The sequence below is a fragment of the Rhinatrema bivittatum genome, chromosome 4, assembly GCF_901001135.1.
Source record: "Rhinatrema bivittatum chromosome 4, aRhiBiv1.1, whole genome shotgun sequence".
NCBI classification, from domain to species: Eukaryota; Metazoa; Chordata; class Amphibia; order Gymnophiona; family Rhinatrematidae; genus Rhinatrema; species Rhinatrema bivittatum.
In genome coordinates, this window is record NC_042618.1 from 234,247,400 (window position 1) to 234,275,011 (window position 27,612).

Consider the following 27,612-nt stretch of genomic DNA (forward strand, 5'->3'; position numbering starts at 1 on the left):
TGCATAGCCATTCCTTTTCAAGGGCCAGGCCATAAGCAAGAATCGAGCGGGGTCTTCTATCCTGATTGAAAGCTGAGGCAGCAGACTATAATCCCTGAAAGACCGAGGGGGTGGGGGGGGGGGGGGGGGGGGGGGGGGGAGTGCCACATCTCATCAGTCAATTAGAAACCCCAAAAGAAATAGCTTGAAAATTTGAAATAATCACAAAATATTAGATTCAGCTATGTGAAAGGGAGCTCTTGTTTAGGTATCTTACGACCGTCATAAATTGCCTCTAGAACAGGGGTCGGGAACCTTTTTGGCTGAGAGAGCCATGAACGCCAAAAGTCCCTGGTGGTCCAGGAGCGGTCCGGGAGCAATCTCCTGGACTTGGGCTGTCGGCTGCCAATAGTCAAAATGACGCCGACGGACCTTTGCCCTCACTATGTCACTGGGGTCGACCAATGGCAGCGGTAGCCCCTGTGACATAGTAAGGGCAAAGGGCCGTCGACGCCATTTTGATTACTGGCAGCCGACGGCCCTTTGCCCTTACTATGTCACAGGGGCTACCGCCGCCATTGGTCGACCCCAGTGACATAGTGAGGGCAAAGGTCCGTCGGCGCCATTTTGACTACTGGCAGCCGACAGCCCAAGTCCAGGAGATCGCTCCCGGACCGCTCCTGGACCCCCGCTGGACCACCAGGGACTTTTGGCAGGTCTTGGGGGGGGGGGGAATCAGGAGGGTGGTGGGTTGTAGTAAATTAATTTTGGAGGTCTTGGGGGGCATCAGGAGGGTGGGGGGTTTTATTAGATTTTTACTTTATTAAAGATTTGTCTGCGAGCCAGATGCAGCCATCAAAAGAGCCACATCTGGCTCGTGAGCCATTGGTTCCCGACCCCTGCTCTAGAAGCTTTTTGGCTTATATGTGAAGCCCGTGAAGCTCTGGGCTTGACTAATCATAGGTCGCAAGAAATCCTAATATTCTCCATCTGGAGCTATAGCACAAGATAGGGCACTGTATGTGTTACTACTGATACGTGCACTTAGCTTGAATCTACTGTCAGCGTATGTAATCCTGAAGTCTGTCCTCTGACAGTGGATTCAAGCTAAGTGCACGTGTCACTAGTAATACATACAGAGCCTTATCTTGTGCTATAGCTCCGGATGGAGAATATTAGGATTTCTTGCGACCTATGATTAGTCAAGCCCAGAGCTTCACGGGCTTCACATATAAGCCAAAAAGCTTCTAGAGGCAATTTATGATGGTCGTAAGATACCTAAACAAGAGCTCCCTTTCACATAGCTGAATCTAATATTTTGTGACATCTCATCAGTCTGCATACCATGGTCACCTTATCCAGTCAAGGCTACTAGAATCATTGCTGTGGAATGATGTGCTATCCTATTTATGTCAGGGAGAGAACACTTAGAGCAAAGCTTCCTTTGGTTATGGTTTTATCAGGGCACCTATTCCGCTGGTTCCCTGTTCTCTTCTGCTGCTGAAGAATCTGCTGTCTTTGGTGTTTGTTCTGGCTGCCATCAGATCCATGAACGCAGGACCCCACCGGTCCTGCGTTCCACTGGATTCAGTCTGTTACTGCTGAAGAAGTCTTCTTGAATGTTCTCGCTTCCGGCAATGTGGGCTGCTGATAGGCACAGCAGATTTTCTTCTACCCAGTTGAAGAGCAGGCTTGCCTCCTCCACCAGTGCAACAATGTGAGTGCCTCCCTACTTGTTCGTGTATGCCACTTCTATGGCATTGTCAGACGGAACCCTGACTTCCCTTCCTCTTATGGGAAGGAAATGCTTTAGAGCCAGTCTGACATCTCTTATATTGGATCAGACAAACAAATTCTCTTGCTGTCCAGTGGCCCTGAGCTCTCTGATCTAGATAGCTAGCTCCCCATCTGTGTGAGCTAGCATCTGAGGTTAGAATGACCTATTTGGATTGTCTGAATATATCCCCTTTTTGTAAGTTCGCGAGATCCAACCACTAGTCTAGACTTTTCCTGGTTTATAGAGGTACAGGAATGTGGGACTCATAGTCCTGTGAGACTGAAGACCAGTGGGAAAGGAAGAATTGTTGCAAAGGGCACATGTGTGTCCTGGCCCAAGGAACTAACTCCAGGGTAGATGCTATGAATCCTAGAAGTTGTAGATAATCCCCTACTCTGGGCCTTCCAGGTGCAGGAAGCACCCAAACACAAGTAGTAAGTTTGAGTATAGTCTTGTGAGTCAGAGTCACACTTCTGTCCTTGGTACTGAAGAGGACCATAGGAATTCTATGAACTGCGAGGGTGAGCCTACTCGTTGCATAATTGATCACTCACCCTAGATTTTCTAGGAGCTGGACAACTGTCACTGAAGTTTATTAGTTCTAAAGAACTTGGCCCTGATGAGTCAAATATTCCATTACAGGTGTACCTTTATTCCCTGTTTGAGCATCACTACTGCTACCACTATCATCATCTTGGTGAATGTTCTTGGAGTAGATGCAGTACTGAAGAGAAGAGAAAACTAAAAACATCCACTAGATCCAGAGGTGAGGAATTCTCCTTTCCTCTGCTATGAAAATGGATCAAACAGTTTCCACTCAGAAACGGGGTACATGTAGACATTTGTTGACCCCTTTTTAGTTGTAAGATGCAGTCTTTTCTTGGCACTACAAAGCACATTGAGAGCAGGTCCCTTACCCCCCTTCAAGAGAAGGTGCTGGGATTATCACTTGTAGGCTCTGTAGCTTTTTCAAGGTAGAGTTTATTGACTCTCTCTTGGTTAGGGAGGTGCAGGGGGAAAATCATGAAGATGCATGGAACCAGTCTGGCAAGTTCCAGGCAATATCCTCTTCCCACAATGTCTAACACCCATTGATCTGTGGTCATGAGTGACCATTCTTGGAAAAACTGCAAAAAAAACAGTTCTGGAGGGACCCATTCAGTATCACTGGGACTGATCCTTTTTTAGTCCCTCGAAAGAGGTGTGACTTGTACCTGGCTGAGAGAGGAGGAGACTTTTTAGCAGGTCTAAAGCTATGAAAGTCATGAGCTCACTGCCACCTCTAGCTTCACATCCCAGGGCAGGCTTTGTATTCTGGGAGTTTCTGTGGTTTAGACTCTCCCAAGTCCTTAACTAGTTTCTCCAGGTCCTCCCTGGAGAGGTGCCCTTTCCTGAAGTCGAGTCTTAGAGCCAGAGTCTGCTGCCCAGTTACACAGCCAAAGAAGCCTCATATTGTCATAGTATTTATAGTGTAAAGAAAAAATAGTCAGGACTGCTTCATTCTTTCTATCTTGTGGGTCCTTAAGAGCTGTTCCACCCTCTAATGGAATGGTCATCTTACTCATAACTGCAGACACCATGGCATCCACTCTGGAAATAGATTTTTCTTTTCTTCTAGAGGTAGGGAATATAATCTATTAAGGACTCAAGTCACCCTAAAGATGACTTTTGGAGGGCAGTTCCATTTAGTCAACACCATGTTCTTAAGAGCTTTGTGTAATAGTAAAACCTTCTAAGGCTTCCTCACGCCCAACAAGATCAGGTCCCCCCCTCTGAGGGCTCCTTCACATTTGAAATCCTGAGGGCGACTAACACATCGGCAATAGGCTTTGGAGAAGTATTCACTCTCATCCTCAGAATTAGTTTGTGACGTATAGCCAGAGACCTCCCGTCTAGGAGTCTCTTCTCAACTTTGGCATGGCAGAAATTGCCAGAGAATCTAATGTCTAAGGGTTAGCTTTTGGCCACTTTGCTGCTGGTTCTTGGCTCCCTAACTAGGGAAGGACCATTTATACCTGTTCTTTCATAGCACGAAACACTTGATGAATTACCAATATTAAATTTGGTGAAAACCCCTGGTCATTAAGAGGAATTTCCATAAGTTGTCCCTGTGACTCTATCCCCACGGAAAAGGGTACATTTTCCCCCTACAGGAGTGGGCAGGGGAATAGGAGCAGGTGAATTGGACTCTTGCACACTAAGAGCTGCTCAGCTCCTGCATCTACCCCTCCTGGGCCTATACTGTGGCACCCTCAACTTATTCCAGATACTCAGGGAGTAGAGAAGTTCTGGAGTTACTTGGTAGGGCCTGCCTCCATTTCCAGTTGCAGGTAGGGGAAGAAGGATTCCACAACACTAGGAGACCTCTTGGTGCCACAGGCAGCGCCACCTGCAGCCCCTCACTTTTTATTTTTTTTTTTAATGGGAACGAAGAAAACTGCCACAAAGGATAGAACCACCCCTTCTGTTCTGCCGGTGCCGCCACTGTATATATGGTCGTAATGCTGTGCTCATTCCCCTCCACTGTGATGTTCCGAAACCTACTCACCACCTCTGGAATTACTAGGGAAGCCTGCTCAATTCCTGTGTGGCTCTGCAACTCAATGCTCCTTCTGCAGTATGAGCTAGGGCTGCTCCTTGATCATCATTTTATTTATTTTTTTTACTAAGCTTTAACAGCCAAGGGAGAAAGAGATAAAAACAAAAAAGGAGGCAGGAGAGAGAGAGAGAGGATGGAAGGAGCAATCCCTAACCAGGTACACCTGAAAGATTCCTATACGTGCACACCTGAGATCCCTCTATTGGGATCCTATCAGGTGTGGGAAACAGGTATAAATTGGTAATCATGCAGGCCCCTAGGGGCACAGGGAGCCAACCCTGAGGGTGCTTCTACTAAGAGCTCTCTGGGAGGCCCACTCAACTAGAACAAATCGGTCCTTGAGGGTTGCCCAAGGAGTCCGATTTGTTCAACCAGGACGAAGCCTAACCTTGGCTCTGAGAGTTGTTTTTTTTTTATTTTTTTTATTTGGTAGCAAGAGCTATTATGTCTGCAATTGCCTAAGACCACCACCTTATAGCTATAGGTGATTATCACAAGAGAAAAAAAGGGGTGTCCTGTCTCTCCGGTAGCTGTGGTGCAAGTAATCCCACTAGTTCAGACTGTTGGAGCATGAAGAAAAGGAATATACATGTTTACATTAAAAATATCCATCAGGAACAAAGGCTCTCACATGTTATCCAATATTCTTCACAATACTGCTTGGAGAAAGTGAAATCACCACTGGCAGTATAAAGTTTTCACTATTTCTTTCAAGAAATCTGCAGATTACTAATGAAAAATTCTTCCTGGATGTGGTATATTTAGAATCCAGGAAAAAGTCTTTATTGTGAGAACTGCAGTGATATTAAAGCAATTGTTCAGTAGAATTTTCCAAGCTTGAGACTTGACCTGAAGTCTAAGTGCACTATGTAGAATTTTTTTTTTTTTTGTTATGTTTGCATCTTAGGATATCATTAAATAAAAAAAGGCAACACCTTCGACATAAAAACTTTTCCATAATACATAACCACATTGCTAAAAATAGTGAAAACTAGGGAAAAGAAAAATGTTCATAGTTGCTTCGTTCCCCTTAATGTGTGAATGCTACTGCTTGGAAACCAATTTCACAAAACCTGTGAACTTTATTGCTAACTGTTCTCACCAAAAATGGCCAATGGCATCCCTCAAGGTTATTTGACCTGATTTCACACAGTACAGTTACATGAAAACCGAACATGCGACGTAAACGCCCTTGTTCTGAGAATTCTACTCCCCATTCACAATACCTTGTTTTTCATGAACTTGGAATGGCTGCGGTACACCTCCATCTGTTTCATTTCCTCCTCTCTCTCCTCTGTGCTCAGAGCTCCATTGGACTTCAGCATCTGGATCTCGTCTTCCATGTCACGAAGATTGCGCTCCATGGAAGTAATCTTCGAGTCCTGCATGAGAGACATGGGAGGTGGGGGATGGGGGGAAATATGGCTAAATTAGTTAGGATTTAAGCATAAGCCCTTTTCTTATAAAACCAAATCTCAGCAGGTTTCACTTTTTATAGGCTCCTCCCCTCCTTTGACTTGTACAAAACTGCAGGCATTCAGCTACCTTACTTTCAAGGAAGCAAGTCCAAGCATGGTTATTCACCTAGGCTTCACACAGTCCTCCTTGCACAGACTACCAGAACTCTTCTAATGAGACACATATCAATTACAAGGGCTTTCTTATTCTAACAACTTTATTTAACGTCCCGTCTTCCTACTGATGCCTGCATTGCTCCCTTTACACCCATTCTCATTCTACCCTATTCTTTAACACATCCAGCAGATAAATTCCTAGGATATGCTCTGCTGTAAAGCCCGTTCACAAATACTCTCATTTCTACTCCTCATGGTTATGCCCCTTATGGTCACTAATTTGAGCTTATTGTGAACTACAATTTAATCACAACAATAATTACATTTGTCCGCAATCCACTTTGTGAAGATTCTTGTTAAAAGACAGAATATTGCATTTTTATAAGTAAATAATAAATAAATCCCTGTGCAACCCACTTTAATATGGATAGCCTGGTATCACTTTTCTTGAACTTACACAGCATCAACAGTTTCGGAGGCCAGAAGGGGAAAACCAAGAATATCATCATAATCATCCTATTTATAGTTAAACTGAGGCAAAAGAAAATAACATGACTTACCAAAGGTCATACGAGGTCAGAGACAGAGCGGGTTGAATTTGTGTCCTAGGATTTTTCCCCGACTCTTAAAACTAGATACTTAACACTAGACTACACTGGCATGATTTCTAGTTCCCAAGAGCAGTGATTCCCATCCTTTTTTGTTTCGCGGCACACCTAGCACAGAATCACTTTGTTGTACCACACCAACCACTTTTCCATCATCACTTTCTCTTCTCTTCCCTCTCGCCCCATTTCTTTGGCATCAACACCACCTTTTTTATCCCCACCTTCTCTCCCTCTCCCTCCATCATCATGCCTTTCCATCAAACCCACTCCCCCACCCCCAGGCTTTATCACCTTCCCTCTCCCCAGGGCCAGTGGAAGCACTAGGCGGCCACCTAGGGTGCCACCGGTCTGGGGGCAGCAACGGCATGACTTCTCCTTCTTGGTGCCCATGTGGACCAGAAGAGGAAGAGGTGGGTCCGCAAGGCCGGGAAGAAGAGGCCAAGCAGGAAAAATAACAGCGCATCCCCTGGGCTGTTGCAGGAAGAGGCAGCATAAGTCCCAGGTTTGTGCAGCATTCAAGCACAGGAGGAGTAGCAACAGCACCCCCTCCCCACCCCACCCCCGCAAGAAACAGAGCAACATTAGCGCCTGAGACCTCAAGAAAGAGGGTGCTGAACGAGGAGGCTGCCACTGGACTTGTACTTCTACTGGGGAGGGGGGAGGACTTGAACGAGTGTGAGAGAGAGTGTGAGAGTGAGAGAGAGTGACTTCCTGGCATCATCATCATCATCTTCCCACTTCCTCACCTTCCCTCTTCTCTCTCAACTCCTCTCCCCCACCAACATCATCAGCATTATTCTAGTCTCCCCAACCCCTGTCATCATCTTTTCTTCCCCTTAACCCCCTGGCTTCATCTTCTCTCAGCCTCATTTCCTGGCATCACCACCACCTTCCCTCTCCTTCTCACTCCACCTACCCACCCTCTTCAAGCATCAACATCATCTTCCCTGTCCCCCAACCCCCAGCATCATCAACTTCCCTGTCCCCTATCTCCTGGCATTATCTTGCACATTCAGCTAGTCATTTCCCCATTCCACTCCCAACCCTTGAACAGCAGAAGTCTGGAAGCAAGTTTACAAAGTGCTTCTTGTTCCTCCTTTGCCAGTTTCCCTCTGCAATCCGAACTGCATGGGGCCAGCAGGCCTCACAAGACTACAGGGCCTCGAGCAGTTTCTATTGCAGAGGAGAGCCAGCAGAGGGGAAAGCAGGAGCAGCTGCTGCTAAGCACTATTCTCCATCGCTCCCTGCTGCTGGTGGTGGGTGACAGCCTTCAGGCCAGGGGGGGAAATAGAAAATGAGACTCCAGTCACAGCATACCAGTTGGGAAATGCTGACCTAGAGACTTTCAGAGAATAACTACAGGAGCGCACAGTTCCCTTATAGTGCTCCATGACACTGCAGACTCTATAGCCAATACTCCTGGAATGTGAACTGCTAAAATAAATATTCCTTGCTCCACCAGTATTGGCCTTTAGACAACCACCTAATCTGAAGCAGAAATTAATAAAAAGAAAGCTTCCAACGACAAAGTAGAAAAAAAAAAAAAGGTACATATCCCTGCAATGCACCATGATACAACCATGCTATGCCAACACATAGCACAGGACCCCACAATCACCCCCACAGGAAAAACATTCAACATAAGGAAATCCTACTCATGTTCCTCCTCTAATGTGATATACATTATTCAATGAAAAAAATGTGATTGATGCATGCTATATTGGTGAGGCAGGCCAGAGTCAATTCACACAGGCACAAGATCAAACACCACAGGGAAGACCAGGCTGACACCTCTGTGGGTGAGCACTTTCTGAAACAGACCCACTACATTAATGAGTTTATATTTTCAAAGGAAAATGTAAAACAATCCAGGAATATAAGACTTAAGATTAAAATGATTAAACACTTTGAAACTGACAAAAAAGGAGGGAATAAGATGACAATGTTACTTAGCACTTACTGTCAGCTCCTACGCTGTATTTGAGTATGTACCGACGAGAAAAGATAAGAACAAAAGTAGGGCAAAGGAGGAGACTAACAAGCATGAGGGCACCAGGAGAAATAAGCCCAAAAATATAAAAAAAAAAAAATTCAAGTCTTTGACTGCAAGTGGTACCAGAACACAACATAATCCTGGGAGGCAAGATGGCCATCGTGCTGCAAGATCGCAGCAGATGCCGGGGAGAAGGCTGTCTATCTTTTTGTCTGAACAAATCCTTACCTTTAAAACATGTCGCATACAAAGAGAAAGGGACGCCTAAGAGGTGAAAATGCTTGTTCACCCTCTGACAACTCCCAACAGCCACAGATACCCGGCTTTTTCGCTCCAGCACCACCAACGGCTCCGGAGAGCTTGGTCGCTGAGGGGACGGCTCAGGAGCATGTGCCGTCCCCTCTGACCCTGGATACAACTTTGAGCCCCGGATCTCCGATTAAACCTGCTCACCCCGGAAAAACCTTACTACCTTGCCTTAGTAGAGGCAGGAGCGGCCACGGTTATGGCCCGGAGCAGGAAAATGGCGACTGAGTGGATTAGAGAAGCAGAAGACAGCGAGTTGCATCGGCTGGGGGAGGAAAGCCTAGGAGAGATGGCAGGACCTGTGAAGTCTTCAACACCGCTTGAACTGCATTTTGCCGAATTTACAGCGATATAAGGTACGGGTGTGAGCAGGGGATCTGCTGAGGATGAGGGGACCAAACAGTTAAGGAAGCTTTCTCTTGGTACATTGACGACTAAACCCAATATGATCACCTTGGAAGGGATATGGATTATCTTAAGTACTATAGAGAGCTCCATTAAAACATTATCTGTGGCTTCATTAGAAATAAAAAATCAGGTGGCAAACAACAATTTGATTTCCAAATTCACAGATAAAACAGAGGATTTAGATAGAAGGCTGACTTTAATGGATAGAAGGCTGACTTTAATGGAAAATAATCAAAGTAAATTGATTAATGTGGAACCAAATACAACAAAAAGATTGAAAACTGTTGAAAATGCTCTACGAGCTCATAACCTGCGTATTCTGAATTTTCCTGTTATTAACTCAATCTCACAGCTGGAACTGTTCAAATTATACATGAATCAAGTTTTAAAAATACCAGAACCTGCTTGACCTGTTGTGATGAAAGCTTTCTATCTACAGCAAAACATCTTAATGGAAGCACACGATTTTCCCTTAGATGTTACAAATATACTAGAAATGTCTTCTGGCAGGAGGGGAACTGTCATCATGAACTGGGGCTGGTCTCAGGAATGAGGAGCTAAGGCTGCCCCCTGCCACAGGCCACAAAAGAGGAAAGATTGAAGGTGATGGAATGGAAGAGACAAAAAGGTCAGAGGGTAGGAAAAAGAAGAATTAAAGAAAAACAAAAGCAAAATAAGCAAAAAAAAAAAAAAAAAACATTATTAAAATTTGAGCTAGCACCCAAGTTTCCCACAAACCTTTTACTTTTGCATATCCTATGAACAGAACATGGAAAGCTATCTTAACACTGGCCAGTATCCTAATGCTGGCATGAGTAATATGGTTCATGATTTCAAGAAGTGATCCAATGATTCAACAGAATTATTAGTTGGGTTTTCTGCCTACCCAAACTCCACACACATGAATCTATATAAATAAAAATGTAAAATAGTTTGTACAAAATCGCTAATCGCTAATCTCAGAAACTACTGCACCGATTGATTTCAAATTTGGACACAGCCTTCCTTTCGCATACGGGAAGGTTCTTCTATACTTACATTACATACATGTCACACCTGTGACAGGTAAAAAAGGTTTAAACATTTTTGTCCGGAAAACAGCGCCATCTGTTGGACGTAAGCGCCATCTGTTCCATGTTAACGCAACACACAGTACACTCATGATTTCACCATTCCATATCGTTTCCCATTGCATTGTTACATTCCATTTTCACACATTTACATTTACCGTGTTTTTCGCTCCATAGCACGCAGGTTTTTCCAACAAAAGTGGGGGGGAAATGTCAGTGCGTCTTATGGAGCGATTAGGAAAAAAAAATCTAAAAATCTAACAAACACACCCCCACCCTCCTGCCCCCCCCCCCAGACATGCCAAATTAATTTACTACAACCCCCCACCCTCCCGACCCCCCCCAAGACCTGCCTAAAGTCCCTGGTGGTCCAACGGGGTCCAGGAGCGATCCGGGAGCGATCTCCTGGACTTGGGCCATTGGATGCCAGCAATTAAAACGGCGCCGACGGCCCTTTGCCCTTACTATGTCACTGGGGTCCAACAATGGCGGCGGTAGCCCCAGTGACATAGTAAGGGCAAAGGGCCGTCGGCGCCATTTTCATTGCTGGCAGCCGACGGCCCAAGTCCAGAAGATCGCTCTCGGACCGCTCCTCGACCCCCGCTGGACCACCACCGACTTTTGGCAGGTCTTGAGGGGGTGGGGTGTGGTACTAAATTCATTTGGCTGATCTTGAGAAGGGGTCACGCGGGTGGGGGGTTGTATTTAATTATTTTGGCAGGTCTTGGGGGGGCAGGAGGATGGGGGGTTATATTTAATTAATTTCCCAGGTCTTGGGGGGGGGCCAGGAGGGTGGGGGGTTATTTCATTTAAAGGGTTGGGATTGGTGGGGGGGTCCCACAGAAATAGAAAGACGAAAGTTTTCTGATCTGAAGGGTAGGCAGTAGGCGGGGGGGGGGTGAGAATGAGGGGAGAGGTGAGTGTGAGGGGAGAGAGTTGGAGTGGGGACAGGGGAGGGAAGGGGGGGGGTGAGTGACCAAGGGGGAGGAGGATGAGTGACTGAGGTAAATGAGCAAGGGGAAGGGAGAGGGAGGGAAAAGAACCTGACTCTGCCACTTGCAACACGTGGCCGGGCACCGCTAGTATTTAATAAAAATATAAATAAATCTCACTTTTCCCCTAAGATGGACAGTCTTCCTTTTCTAGAGCCTACTATAGTTTTACCTGTTCCTTTCTTCAGAACAAATTTGATACAGGATGATCCTACTGGTTGCATCACCCCCTGGAGTGAAAGCTTTACAAAACAGCTGGTTTTCGCTGCTCTGCATTGGTTTAAGTGTTCTTTTATGTGCAGAGTAAAGAGGAGACACCAGGGACCAAAATTATTTTTGTTTTTCAGCCTGTATGAACAATTATGCAATAGCATGAGAGCTATTGACAAGGAACTTTATGATTGGCTTTTAATGATGTCATGGCTGTTTCAGTACCACAAGGGTAACAGCAAAGGAACTGCTTCTGTTATTGATCATTCTTTTAAAAATTCCATCTTGCTATACTAGTAAGATGCCCTAGTTTTTAGGAGAAGTGGGTTGGAAGATGCTACACACATACACCACACACACACACATACACACAGTGCAACAGAAGATTCACAATACTCTTGAAATTCACTGCCTATCACATGCACCTGCCTAATTAATGCAAATTCAGAAGCTCCATGCAGTGTTATGAATACAAGATGCTGTACCCATACCAAATGTTAAAGCACACTGAAAACTAATTTAAAATCTTGTATCACTGACTCATTTGAATGCTGGCTAATTTGAAATGATTAGACACATACCCATATGTCAAATAAGCAAGTTGGCTGCTATCTGCTTGAACTAGTATATAACTATTTTACGGATTAGATGTTGCTGAATGTTCATTTCTTGATTGCTCTGAAGCCTAGAACACCTTTTGTATCAAATGCTTGAGGGATGATATTTTATACTGTTTACGGGCAGCACTCCGACATGCAGAATTTCTTACCTTCATCTCAATCACTGTTTGAAGAGCTTTAGTCTTGGCTGAATCTGGAGCATTTTCAAATCTGCGATGCATCTCCTATATGACGAAAAAACAAGGTGAGTGAGCAAGGAGAAAAAAAAACAAGCTGAGAAACGAGATCATATCCAATGCAGTCAAAGAAAGGAGATAGAGGCTTGCCCAGCACACCACTTAAAGATAACAAAAATACAAGAGAAGATCCTTCTCACGAGTATCCCTTGCTGTATGAAAGATCCCATGCAAGGGTAAGTAAAACATGACAACCTAGCAAAGTCAAATATCTTTATATCAGTTTTGATTCAAAAGGAACTGCTTTTTGATGTTGTGGTCTTTTTCATTTTCCAATGAATGCCATGCTCCTGTAGGTTTGTTACCAAAATACCTATGGAAAATTATAACACAAATCTTCCCGTCTCCAGCTGGCTTTAGAATGCCAGAATAATAGATTCTGAATGCTTAACAAGAAGCTTTGCAAATTCACAGGCCTGAGAAAGTGTCATAAGAAAAATGCAACATACATATGAAAATTGAGACGTTTCAGGAAAGGATGAAACGACTGCCACCATCTAGTCAAGGTTTATTAAATTTTATGGCACCTGCTTTAACAACAGTCCTTTCTACGATTTTCACCCCTAGAGTAGCAACCGCCTGGATACCTACTGTGAAAACACTTCTGCCCATTGGGAATGCAATCATAGTTTAAAAAAATCCACTGGATTCCAAGCTGCTCACAACAGCCAAAAAGAATGCAGACAAGACAAATGACAGAAATAGGTAGACTTACTTCATAGAAATCTGGTGACCCTTTGCTGGAAAGCCTCTGAGAAATAAATGTAATATATTCTGAACAGGGAAAGTTGCACATGGCACTGTGTTGGTAATATAAAGTTTACTCTACTGGGGCCATTAGCACTTACTGTTATGTGTCATCACATGCAAGTGACTAATCAAGCGATTAAGCAATTTTAACAGTCAGTAATGTGCATAGATTCTCAAGATTTTAAAGAAAAAAAAAATACTAGTAAATCTAAAAATGTATTAGTTAAGCAGTTTTCAAAGATCTACATGAGCTGTGGTGCATCTAACAACATCCAGACACAGAATCATTAGAAAGCAACGTCAACACTGCAGAAATGCAAACTAGCAACAAGAACAGAAAGTAATACTCCGACAGAGAACACATGCGTGGGATTAGCATTCTTCTAGTCTTTACCAATGTCTGTCCATTCCGCCTCAAGATTCCCAATCCTACTGTGTATTCTCACAGCATATTTTCTTGTAACCTGTTCCGGCAGCACTTTCCCTCTAGTATGAAATGTCTCATCCCACGCTGTAGTCTCTCTGCTACTATAATGTCGTCGATATTGTGGCTTCTGGGCTGCTAGTTCCAGTTTGCTCAGCCTGCCGCTCCAAATCACTATCTCCTGCAGAGGTAATTTTCAATTTTCCGACAACTAACCTACAGCACTCACTACTCAAACTCCAGATGTGCAAATCAAACACTACTGCTATTGTAGTTTTGGCAGGGATATTGGATCAGAGAGACAGATAGATGGACGGACACAGTGTAACTAGAAGCCATTATTTATTCCTTTAAAGAAGAATGCCTAAAAATGAGCTGATCTCTTTGCTCACCTCCTTCGATCAGGCAAAGTACATCAGGAGCACTTTGTGCTTGTAATGTCCTATTCCCATCACCACAAATGTTGCCACCTTATTAACACGAAGACGAGCTGTTGGTTATGGCAGGTTTGCTTAATAAAATGAGACACAGTCTATTTCTGTCACAAAGTTCTTTTTCAGAATAGCTTCATTAAACAGTTACTTCTGAAACGTAGGGCGCATGTGCACTTTGCCCACTACCCCGATAACCGCTGCCATGGACCTGAAGATATCTCCACACATATGGAAGTGCGGCTTGTGACAGGGCCTGCACTTGTTCTTGCAACCTCCCTATCCTTCTGCCTGTTAGATACACTTTCCCTAACTTGGTGTTGAAAAGTACCCCTAAGTACACTAGCATCTGAGACGGCTGAAACTGGCTCTTTGCCCTGTTCACCATGCAGCCCAATTTCTCCAGGACATGAACTGTTCTCTCGGTGGCCTGGCGGCCTTCCTGCAGGGAGTCTGCTCTTATTAGCCAGTCGTGCAGGTAAGAGAACACTTTGACCCCTTCCTTACACTTAAGGCGGCCTCCACAACTACTATCACCTTTATAAAGGTCCTTGGTGCCTTGGCCAGTCCAAAGGGGAATACCCTGAACTGCTGACCGGCTATCTTGAAGCCTAAGTAACACTAGAAATTTCTCCTGATGGGAATGTGAAAATATGCTTCTGACAAATCTAAGGCTGCCAGGAATTCCTCTGTCCTTTACTGTAGCCAGAGATTCCATGCGGAAATAGGGGAACTACCAAGGCCCTGTTTACTTGCTTTAAGACCAGCACTGGCTGAAAGCTTCCTTCCTTCTTTGGTACTAGGAATTAAATGGAGTATAACCCCTGTGCCTTCCTGACCGGGCGGTACTGGCATAATGGTTTACAGCTGAATTAACCTGTCTATTGTCTGCATGACCGCTTGCCTTGTAAGGGGAGGAAATGAAGAAATCTTCAAGGGGAATCTTAATTCTGGGTGATCGCCTTTGCTTATTATGTCCAGGACCCACTAGTCCTTTGTTATTTTGGCCCACTCCTGGTAAAAGATCTGTAACCTGCCCCTACCTGGGGAATCATGGAGCGGGCCTGTTCCCCGTCATTGTGCAGTTTTGTTGCCAAGGGGAGCTCGGGGGTTCCCTTCCTGTGGAAATCTTCTATTTCCCCCCGAAAGGGCTGAGATCCACCCGGGATCCTGGCTGGGCGAGAGATCTGGCTTCTACCACCCCTGTCTATGTACTCCCTGGGCCAACGTCTCCAGTTGCCTCCCCTCGCAAAGCCTATGGGCTTTTCTTCCAGTAACCTTTGGGGCCCTCAATCCTCCCCAGTCTTTGACCATCTTTTCTAGGTCTTATCCAAACAGAAGTCTTCCCTTAAAGGGTAGCTTTTCTAAACTGGTCTTGGAGGCTGAATCTGCCACCCAATTCTTTAGCCTCCAGTTCTTCCTTACCTAAAGTCTCTGCCTGGGAAGAGACCTCCTCCTCCACGAATCCCCACTGGCGTTCCATCTCGGGACTCCAATCTTCCCAGCCTGAAAGTTCCTTGGGCTTTTTCCCTGAAGAAGCTGCCTTATTCCACTTATCTTTCATCTGAAGATAGGCTTGTGCATAGCCAAGATGAAGTCCGAGGAAAAAACTCATACTCCTCCTCCCCTGGGAGCTCTATTCGCTGACACTGCTTGCCTGGAGCTGCCCCACAAATTTAGATTGTAAGCCCTGTGGGGATAGGGAAATACCTACAGTACCTGAATGTAATCCACTTTGAAGCGCTGAAAAAAGTGCAAAAAGCTGAATATAAATCTAAATAAATAAAATAAATAAATAAGCTGAGGAGGAATGCCTTGACCGCCCTGAAACTTGATCGAGAGGTGGAGGAAAGGGCACGCACCTGGCTGCTCACTTGGCCTAGCCCTGCCCCCCCTTCCTCCACCAAGGCCTGCTTTTCGCCATCACAATTGCAGCAGAAAGAGCCAGCGCACTAGGGACCCACTAGGCCCCGCACCTGGTGCACTTCCTCCCATTGTCCATACCTGGGGCAGGCAACAATGATTCAGGCTGGGGTCCTTCTCTGCAATTTTTTTTTTTTTACCCTTACAGTTAGGCAGCTTTGTTGGGAAACCAGGAGACCAAAACAACTGGTTGCCTTGGGGAGAGAAGATCGAACCTATGGAGGCTGTCATCCCAAGGGGTGCCCCCCCCCCCCCCAGCACAGGCTGTTAGGGAAAGCGACCTTAGGGAAGGCCATTGCTCTAGGGCCCTTCTTACACAGCTGGACCAGTGACGACTGTGCTCCGTCCCATCTGCTGGAAGCAGACTACTGGCTTTCCCTTTGCTGGGCCAGCCTTTATGGTAGTGATGTCAGAAAGAAAGCTTTCGCACTCTGCCCCCATCTGCTGGTGGGAGGGAGAATCCCACAGGTTACTGGTCTGGCAGGACAAAGAGGAACAGAGCATTTCAGTAACCATAGAATTGCCACAGTTTAAGATCGCTCTTTGAAATCATTTTACAGAACAACACTATTTATTTATTTATTTATTTAAACATTTTTATATTCCGGCATTCGTAGGACACATCATGTCGGTTCACAATTAACTGAGAAAGGAAATTACATTGAACAAGGGGGTTTAACTGGGAGAAATTGGATAATAATTGGATAAAAGGAACAAGGTAAAAAGCGAAGTACGAGAGAAAAGAGAAAGCAAGCATGGATAACTTAATTGGAAAGATATGGGTTTAAAATTACATATTACATATGTGAACTTATTTACAACGTTGGGGGGAGAATATAGTACAAAGGCATATAGTCTCTAGATTTATCAATAAACAGCCCTACTTGTCCTGCACATTTATTTCTTATAAGAGCACATCATTTTCTATTATGACAGGAAACCAATGTCCTATCACAAATGATCATTGCAGCTAACCCATAAGAGTTTTGGGGGGCAGTATGTGAATGCATAACTGTACCTGGATATCAAACTGTTCTTCTACAGACTAAGTGCAGTTATCGCTGTATCATAAAGAGGATGGCTAGGAGGATGAATAAGATAGTAAATGAATGTTTTATGAGGGAGGCAACAACACAAGCTTGGGATTTATTTTCAGGCAGTAAATCTGTTTAAAGATGCTCCACAAAACGTTTCCAAGTTCAGATTTCAAGATCCCCCAAGCAGGATTGAGAATACTGATCAAGTAAGTTAAGGGCTGAGCCAAGCACTGCTCTTAAGATAATTATTTAGTCATTGGCTAGCTTTGAGCCATGGGAGGTTAATGCAATAACTGGCATATAAATGTGTTGGGAAATGAAGAAAATGAATGAAATTAAAGGACTGTCAGGGAAGGATGTAAAATGCCCAGCAGCCTTAGAGAAATATTTTAATTTCTAAAGTTCATTTTTGCAAGCAGGATAGATTCTCCATAGTTAAAAGAAACTTTCGTACTCTACCTCAAAATAATAATCAAACTCCTTCAGCCCTGAGTTAAGGTTGACTCTTCTCTCAAGACTCCATTATCTAGTCCTTTTCTCCAGAACCTGCTGACTCTCTCAAAATGGGCATACTAGTTTTATCAAAGTACAGCACCTCCCAACAGAGAGTGTCCAAAACTACAGACACACCTACACTGGCATTAATACTGGCAACCAGGCCTCTGGAGGCCATTGCTGCCATACTAAAAAATGGCAAACTATTAGTATGGGACAAAATTTGGCACCCCCTTGTAGCCTTCCTTTTCCTTCAACTACTCCCTCTGGGACCACAAAACAATGTTTTTGTAAATTTATAAACAATGTATTCAAATTACAGAAAGAAAAACACTTTACACATTAACATTCAATACATAGGCAGCACTTTCTGTGACTGCCACTACAACTCCATTGTGTTCATATCACTCCTCAGTTCTCCAAGCTCTTTTCACCTCACTTTCAAGAAATACAGAACATAATTAAAATCCAGGCCATTCACTTGTGAAAGGGAAAGCCAAGCTATAGCCATCTATGAAGAACAAGTGAAAGCTTCTTGTCTTCTATCCCTCTTCACTGGGAAGGTCTTAATGTTCTTAACCAAAGTTGCAGAAAAAATAAAACACAGTCAACAGTCCAGGGAAATGTCCACCATTATGAGTCCAGTAAACCATTGGCAGGGAGCACCACATCTCTGAGATCCCTGCCACCAATAATAATTTGAAGTTCTTGTGAAGCCTGGTGGCATACATTTTGCAAGTAATATGCTTTCTGCCCAGTACGGTAAGTTATGAACTGGCATTTTCATCTCTAAAAGTGATTAATGCCTTCAGTATAACTCATTGTTGAAGCCATCAGGAAGTTTTTCATTAGTGCTCCTTTCTTTCATTCTATATTTTCCCTTTCTTCTCTTGGGTCCAATAGTGCTTCTCTTCCACCTTCCTCTGCACAGAGCCCCAGTAGAGGAACAGTTTCTCCTGCCCACAGCATATGACAGAGAGAAGATTTATATATTTATAGAGAGAGTTCCACCCATGGTCCACTACACCATCTGAAAAACACCGAGTAAAGAACTCAAAAACTAACAAGGGCAATCCCCCCATTCTACAGTTACACATACACATAGATCCAATGATTTGGTCTCAGAGGGAGACCTACTTTAAAGGCCAAAATGTTGGATCTGTGTAAAGACATAAGACTTGCCATACTGGTGTCGCGTCCGGTCTCAGACGGCTTCGACCCTTGTGCCTCACCTTTCTCTTTGCTCTCCCCGCTAGCCTTGGGAGGATGGCTACCACCGCGTCTGCATGCTGCTCTCTCCGGCGTCCCCGGAACGGCTATGGCAAAGCCTCACGCCATGTTTCTCCTAAAGGCTTCCTAGGGTGCGTGCGCGCAAGCCACCCACGTCTTTATCCACGTCATGGTGGGAACCTCTGGAGCGTCCCCCTCGAGTGACATCATGCCATCCGGGTATTTAGCCTGCCCTTGTTTGCTAGCTCATCAAGTTAGCAAGGATCAGAATTGAATCGTGAATGGAATGAAAGCCTCCAGTCTGAGCTACTCTGCCGCTTCCTTGCTGCCGCTGGAAGCTCTCTGCCCTTCGGGGTATTTCTCTAACCTGGGTACCTGCTCCTCGGAGGTCCTTTACTTTCTTTCAGGTGCCTATCTGGGATCAGGTACTCACTCCTCGAGAGTCTGCTCTCCCGGACTCGGTGCTTGTGTTCAACTACTTCTGCCTGCTGGAATCTCCACCTATACAGCTACCAACTTAGAGAGTAATCTAACCTTCTCAGTCTGTCTCATCTACAGCTCTGCTGCGCTGGGAACCTGCATCCAAATATCCCTATACTATTTCTGTGAGACAGGTCTCCTCAGCCGAGAGTCCCTGGACTGCTATCTCTGGATCACCTCACTACTGCCACCTCTGGTGGAACATCAGCTGTATAATAAAAGACGAATCTCTGTGTTTGTGCATCCTGAGACTAGCCTAGTACTGTGATTCCCCACGGGGCTCCTCCCCGTGGGCGTTGTCATCTCTACAGTACTCAAGAATCCACTCAAACACCTCCAAACCATAACAACTAGATCAGATCAACGGGCCATCAAACCCAGTATCCTGTTTCCAACAGTGGCCAATCCAGGTCACAAGTACCTGGCAGGATCACAAAGGCTAGAAAGATTCCTAGCTGTTTATCCCAGGGATAATTAGTGAATTTCTACAATGCCACCTTAATAATGGTTTATGGACTTTTCCTCCAGTAACTTGTCCAAACCTATTTCAAATGCAGCTACATTAATAGCTTTCACCATATCCTCTGACAAGGAATTCCAGAGCTTAATTATGTGTTAAGAAAAAAATATTTTTTCTTACTGGTTTTAAAAGTAATTTCCATGTGTGTCCCCTAGTCTTTGTACTTTTTGAAAGAGTAAACAACTAATTAACATTTACTCATTCCATTCCACTTATTTTATAGACCTCTATCATATCTCCCCTCTGCTGTCTCTTCTCCAAGCTAAAAAGAGTACTAACCTCTTTAGCCTTTCTTCATAAGGAAATTGTTCCATCTCCTTTATCATTTTGGTTACCTTTACCTTTTCTAATTTGGCTTTTTTTTTTTTTTAAGATGTGACCAGTACTGCACACCGTACTCAAGATAAGAGGCATGACGACATTCTGTTTTGTTCTCCATACCATTCCTGAAAATTCCTAGCATTCTATTTGCTTTCTTGGCTGCTGCTGCACACTGAGCAAAAAATTTCAAATTATCATTGATGACATCTAGATCCTTTTTCTGAATGGTGGAATGTGGAACCTTGCATTATACAGCTGTAATTTAGGCTACTCTTCCCTAAATACATCACTTTACATTTGTCCACATTAAATTTTATTTTAAATTTGCATCCCAGGCTCCCAGTTTTGCAAGGTCCTCTTGCAATTTCTCACAATCCTCCTGTGATTTAACAACTTTAAATAATTTTATGTCATCGGCAAATCTATTCACCTCTCTTGTTCCCATTTCCAGGTCATTTCTAAATATATATCAATTGCCGGCCCGAAACTCTGTAATTCAATGCCTGAGAACCTAAGAACAACAACTGACAAAAAGAAATTTAAGAGCAAACTGAAAACATGGTTGTACAAAAATGCCCACAACATAACAAACCTTCAGTATACTATAACTATTATAAATAAAAATCCCATCCGTTCCTAACAAGTTCGAATAATATGTATGTATTTCATGTGTCTGACCTCGCCCATTGGATCATAATCTTGTATATCTAAACTATGTCAGATGATCTATTATTCTGAATGTTTAAGTGTGAACCGTTGTGATCTAGTGATTCTCACATTAAACGACAGTATATAAAACTACTAAATAAATAAATAAATATTAAAAAAGTGGTCCCAGAACAGATTCCTGGGGCACTCTACTATTCACCTTTCTCCACTGGGAAAATTTACCATTTAGCTCTAGTCTCTGTTTTCTGTCTTCCTGTTTGCAATCCATAATCCACAATTAAATCATAATTTTATTTACTTTTGAAATTCCTAGATTTTTATTATATTTAATTAAAATTGACTTGATAGTCTACATGTCCCTGAAAGACAAAAGTAGATTCCATAAAACAAGCATTTTAATATGCATATAGAGAGGATAACTTTCAAACAGCTGCGCACATGCCCACATACACATGTATGGTATAAGAATGTGTGAAAATCTATTCCTGTATTTTATAACCTGTACATGTATGTTATACGCAAGTTATAAAATAAGTGTGAATGCAACTTGCAATGTGTGTGCACATGTCAAAAAAAACAAAACCCCTAAGTGAATATATATTGCACTTATCCAGATAAGTTTCAATTTATCTGGCTAAATAGCGGCAAAATTACTACTTACCAGGGCAAGTCTTAAAACTACTTATCCAGCTGTCTGACTTAGCCAAATAAATAGTATTTTAAGACTTATCCAAATAAGTAGCCATTTTGCTGCTATTTAACCAGATAAATTGAAATTTGTCCAGATAAATCAGAATTTATCCAGATAAGTAGCACACAACTGCTATACTTGCATATTTTGATGTCTAACTTTAAAAATATATACATGGAGATTTTATATGCATAATTTATAGGCATTTACCCCCCTATAAATCGACTTTTACATGTGTAAGAAAGGAGATTTTCTAATATACATGCAGCAATACATACTAGTTCACCCAGTCTATCTGCAGATCATTAAAACCCTTCTAGCTTTTCAGCCTAAACTTCCCCCATTTCACCTAAACCCCCCACCCAATCAGTATTTCACTTTAAGATGTTTACTATCCTTACTCCAGATATAGAGCAGGTGTAAATATATGCAAGTAAGTTGCCGAATTTACCTGCATAAATTACTTATAAAATAGCAACTTACTTGTGTAAATGTTGGCCCACTGCAGAATGCCCCTAGCTCACCCCTTTTTATATGAACAAATTTATTCGCATAGCCTTACTTACACATGTATTTTGAGGTTTCTAAAATAACATGTATAAGAACATAAGACTTGCCATACTGGGTCAGACCAAGGGTCCATCAAGCTCAGTATCCTGTTTCCAACAATGGCCAATCCAGGTCAGAAGTACCTGCCAAGATCCCAAGGGGTAGATAGATTCTAAGATGCTTATCCCAACGCCACCTTAATAACGGTTTATGAACTTTTCCTCCAGGAACTTGTCCAAACCACTTTTAAATGCAGCTACACTAACAGCTTTCACCACATCGTCTGGCAATGAATTCCAGAGCTTAATTATATATTGAGTAAAAAAAATATTTTCCAATAGTTTTAAATGTACTACCTATTAAATTCATTGTATGTCCTCTGGCCTTTGTACTTTTTGAAAGAGTAAACAACTGATTGTTTCCTTGTTCCATCCATTCATTTTATTAACATCTATCATTTCACCCCTGAGCCATCTCTTCAAGCTGAAGAGTCCTAATCTCTTTACCCTTTCCTCATAGGGGAATCGTACCACCTCCTTTATCATTTTGGTCACCCTTCTCTGTACCTTTTCTAATTCTGCTATCCCTTTTTTGAGATGTGGTGACCAAAACTGAACACAATACTCATAATGAAGTCACACCATGGAGCAATACAAAAGCATTATAACATTCTTTGTTTTATTCCCCATTTCTTTCCAAATAATCCCTAGCATTCTATTTGTTTTCTTGGCAGCTGCTGCACAATGAGCAGATTTCAACATACTTTCAATGACGACACCTAGATCTTTTTCCTGAATAGTGACTCCTAATGTGGAACCTTGCATTGTGTAGCTATAATTTAGGTTACTCTTCCCCGAGTACATCACTTTGCACTTGTCCACATTCAATTTAATTTGCGATTTGCATGCTCAGTCTCCCAGTTTTGCAAGATCCTCTTGCGGTGTCTATGATGTAACATCTTTGAATAATTTTGTGTCACTACAAAATTTGATCACCTCACTTGTTCCCATTCCAGGTCATTTATACATATATTAAAAAGCAGTGTTTCTAGAACAGATGCCTGGGGTTCTCCACTATTCACCTTTCTCCATTGGGAAAATTTACCCATTAGCCCTACTCTGTTTTCTATATTTTAACCAGTTGGCCATCTGCAAAAGAACACTGCCCTCCATCCCACTTTTTAATTTCCTAAGAAATCCAGGTACACTACATCAACGGGCTCTCCTTTATCCACATGTTTATTAATGCCCTCAAAAAATGTAGCAAATTGGTGAGGCAAAACTTCCTTTGGTTAAATCCATAATGGCTTTGACCCATTAAACTATCTCTCTCTCTATGTTCAGCAATTTTGTTCTTTATGATAGTTGCTACCATTTTGCCTGGCATGGATATCAGACTCACTGTTTTGTAGATTTGTGGATCACCCCTTGATCTCTTTTTCAAAAATAAGTTTATGCTATTTATGCATGTATGTGCTGACTTTTACAGGTGCAATTCTTTGAGAATTCACCTTGAAGTCTACTAACTTTGACATGCATATATAGCACTTAGATGAGCTTGTGTCACTTTTCTTTTGTAACAGAAATCAGACTGAAAAAAACCAGCAGCAGAATAATTGAGCTATCTACTTACACTAAGTCACTTTGCAATTCATGCTGCTCATGTAAATTATAATTCTTTTTATACACAAATATTTTTTTAAGTCAAGTAACTTTTATTCTTTAAAAGTTCCAAGATAATTCAACTACATCTGAAGGTGGGCCAAGACTAACCTTACTGTAAATAATGGTTGATTTTAAACTGAATTTATCATCTGAGTTTCAGTTTATGCCTCCTGGTTCCCAGTGAAATTAATGTGAGTTATCCCTTAGTTACATCCTTGTACAGTCTTTCTGATGCAATTATTTTTTCGCTTGCTGTACAAAAAAAAGAAAGGAAGCTTATGAGACTGCTGTGTGTTTGTGTCTATGTCCCCTAATAACTTTTTTGCCTTGTGTCCTAATGAAAACCAAATTTTCTGGCTGTCAGGCAGGAGGACAATGAGGACTAATTCTTACAAATCCCCATACATTTATGGATTGCAGGTGCACGCATATTTATATCCCAGAAAGTTTTAATTCTGGGTGGAACTCCTTGTTTTAAATCAAATCCCATCTTGGCTGCTACCTCTACACAGTATATGGCAGCAAAATACTTTCTACTAAATTGAATGATGCACTATATTTCTGTCCACAAGATGGGGATATTTTCCAGTAAGAACATCTTTGGTACCTCTGACTGTGACAACTGGAACAATCTTACAGTATAACAATATAAATGTATTACAAAAGAAAAAAAGGGACCATAGTAGTTAAGTAGTGTCTTGATGTAATACAATGTATTTGTTATTTAACTCTGGGTGGCTGCTCTATAAAAACGTTCTCTTGGACATATGCACAAATAGGATAAGAATAAAACATTAAAAGCTAATAATTACATATGAAAAGACACCAAAAATATAACAAAAACAAGCAGAATCAATTATTTTTAACAATGTAAAAAAAATACAAAGTACATTCACATATAAATTAAAACTTTTTTTTTGTTAAATAAGAGATCAATTTAAAAAATTGAGAAACTTCGAGGGACACAAGTCATTTCTCAGTCTTTTTGCTTTGTTAAATTCTTTTTAAAGACATTTTTCACTGACAGCAATAATCAAAATACAGATATGAGTAGAATTATCCAATAGTGCAAAAAGGTCTTTCTTACTTCATCTCCTGAGATTCATCAAATAATAATCATTTACAATGTCTCAAGAGAAAGTCTGAAAGGTCGTTCTTACTTCATCAGGTGATTTTACCCATACTTCTACTCATTACTGCAGTAAATGAAAATTTGTTTAAAAAAGAATTGAATTTAAATGACAGTTCCACATAATCTCATCTTGTTTTTAAGAAAAAACTTTTTCCATTATTCGTGCCTGAATAAGCTTGGTATTTGTTGAAATTTTTTAGAATGTTGGTTGATTCTGTTTTTTTATAGTACAAATAGGATAAGAAATGTGAATGCCACAAATAATGGACAAGTAAAAATCTCATCACTGAATTTCAACAGTCTACAGCATATATTTATTCTTCTAACATTTTTATTTTTCTAGCCTTTGCAAACATTCTCTAATGCTGAGAATAAAGTATTTGATAAAAAAAAAAACAACGAACCAACCCATGAAATCTTATTCATTCTAAATAGATTACTGTACAAAATTAAGATAAAAGAAAATACCAAAGGTGGAGTAGAGGAATCCACAAAAGTAGCAAATGGAGAGGGATATGTGATACTAAACTGAAACTGTTCCATCTTTGAAGAATTGATACAACAAATTCTACATAGAATCAGACATTGTTCTGTTTATTAATTATTCTAATGCTTGCTCATTTTGTTTTCTATGTAGAATTTATTTGTGGGTCCCTCCTGATGCAGCCCCATACATGAAACACGGCCATGTTGGGAGACTGCACTTCTGTAAAATATTCATCAATAAATTAGCTCAGCCAGCAAATTGAACTTTTATTGTGTTGTAACAGTGATTCTTCAAAATCTGAACAGTTTCAATTTAGTATCGCACATCCCTGCCTTCATGTACAAAATTAAGAGCCAACCTTTGAGGCAAAAGAAAAATATAAATTAAAAAGATTAAACAGTAGAGGAACATCTAATTATTTATACCTCTCTATATATCTTGATATATGGAGGGCAATCCAACAGGATGGCCATGAAGTACTTATGTGCTTATGTGGAATTCTGCAGGTTTTAAGATTTATGAGAACACACAGCAAATAAACAAAAATCAACAACTTTAAATCCTGCTCTCCTCTTTTATCTCATGTTAGATGTATCTTTACAAACCAAGCTAACATTGCCTTACTGAAGATCCTGCTGCCTTATTTTCCTTCCTCTAATTTCCTTCTTTGCTAGACTGCAAAGAATGTGAGCAAGTGAAGGAGAGGTAGAATGGAAGGCGAGATGGAAAGGCAGATTCGTACACGAGCAGACTAACCGCATCATTTTCAAAGACTTTAACGCCATCGTTTATTACAGAGAGTCATCAACAAAGACACTGTCTTGGGTGTGGTCCAGGCATAGTTGTACCCATGCTGCCTATCTTGACTAACAAAAAATAAAAATACTTTTTTTATTCACAGTTCTGAATATAATCTGTCCTCAAACATGATTTAAAAATTTAGACAAGGCAATAATTTTAGTACTTTCTAAGCACACAAGAAAAAGCACAGGGCTTGAATATGGTGGTGCCTAAATAGCTTAATAGGGACGGGCCCACGAAACAGGAAGGTAGGCGATCTAAAAAAGCCGTTAGGGTAAACAAAAAGGAATAGATGCCAAAATGTCTTTTTCAATTCTTTATTATAGTGGAGACATGTTTAAAACAATAGCCCGACTCAGGCCGAGTTTCACCGTTCTCACAACGGCTGCCTCAGGGGCTCTTAGATATTCATTTAAATTCAAGATGATCAAATGTGGAGACTATACAACTGAGGTGGAATGCAAGGCACCATTAGACATATGGAGTCTACATGATCAAGTTTTCTTTTATAAGAAATAAGATACGGTTCCATTCGCGGATCTTTTTCAAATCACATTGAAATAATCTTGTAACCCATTTGATCATCTTGAATTTAAATGAATATCTAAGAACCCCTGAGGCAGCCGTTGTGAGAACGGCGAAACTCGGCCTGAGTCGGGCTATTGTTTTAAACACGTCTCCACTACAATAAAGAATTGAAAAAGACGTTTTGGCATCTATTCCTTTTTGTTTACCTAAATAGCTTAATGCCATTTAAAATTCCTTGAGGTAGCCAAGATCAGCAATTATATTTTTACATTAGGGCACTTTAAGTCTAGATGGAATAAATATAGCAAAGTGCTACATGCACTCACTGGAATTATTTCTAGTAATGAGAAAGGTCATTCTAAAGTTAAGGATAAAAATGGAAGGATTTTCGTATTAATTTTTTTTTTTTTCTGAAGCCAATATAACTGCATCAATAGCTCCCAGTCAGCATTAAGGAGTTGTTTCAGAAAATAATCTAACACCAATCATGAGACCCGGGAGCCGAACTGGGCCTCCCAGAAACACATTAAGGGGTAGATTTTAAAAGGGTGCGCACGGGTGTACACATGTGCACGCACTACCCGGTGCGCACACATGTACACCCGATTTTATAATCCTCTGGCTTTATGCGCGTAGGGCTTTTAAAATCCGCCGCTAAGCTGGCATTAGTTTTCCTGCCCATCGATAAGTGGAAGTTGGGAAGAGGGAAAGACAGAGACATAGCCCTGAGTGTGAAAGAGAAAAGATAATGCATGTAAAGTAGTGGAGGGAAGGAAAGATGTAGTGTGGATGAGAATAGGGAGCAAACAGAGAAGAAAGAAAAAGCATTTGAGAAAGTAAAGGGGAAAAATAAATAGGGAAACAAAGCAGGGGAGAAAAGAATCTAAGAGAAAACGAGTGGATGGGAACAAGTTAGAGGGAAAAGAAAAGTGGATGCAGTGATGGGTCGACGACACATAGTGGTTGGACAGGAGTGAGAAGGAAAGAGCAGCCAGTTAAAATGCTTTCAGGTGAATAATGCTGACGTTAATACAGACACAGAGCTGTATGGAAAGAAGTTAGCATTATTACAAAGAAGAGGGCATTGTTGGCCGGTTAGAAATCTTGT

General features: G+C 42.0%; 1 protein-coding gene across 15 annotated transcripts in view; it reads right to left on the bottom strand.

Moving 5' to 3' along the window:
• The window catches only part of ERC1 (ELKS/RAB6-interacting/CAST family member 1), a 1,001,239-nt gene that overhangs the window by 760,113 nt on the left and 213,514 nt on the right, over window positions 1–27,612 (bottom strand). For all 15 annotated transcript variants that reach the window (XM_029599916.1, XM_029599915.1, XM_029599914.1 and 12 more), the window contains exons 4-5: window positions 12,286–12,360; window positions 5,582–5,737 (exon numbers count right to left, since the gene is read on the bottom strand). In XM_029599916.1, coding sequence (XP_029455776.1) covers window positions 5,582–5,737; window positions 12,286–12,360 — 231 coding nt within the window. The remainder of the gene's footprint in view (window positions 1–5,581; window positions 5,738–12,285; window positions 12,361–27,612) is intronic.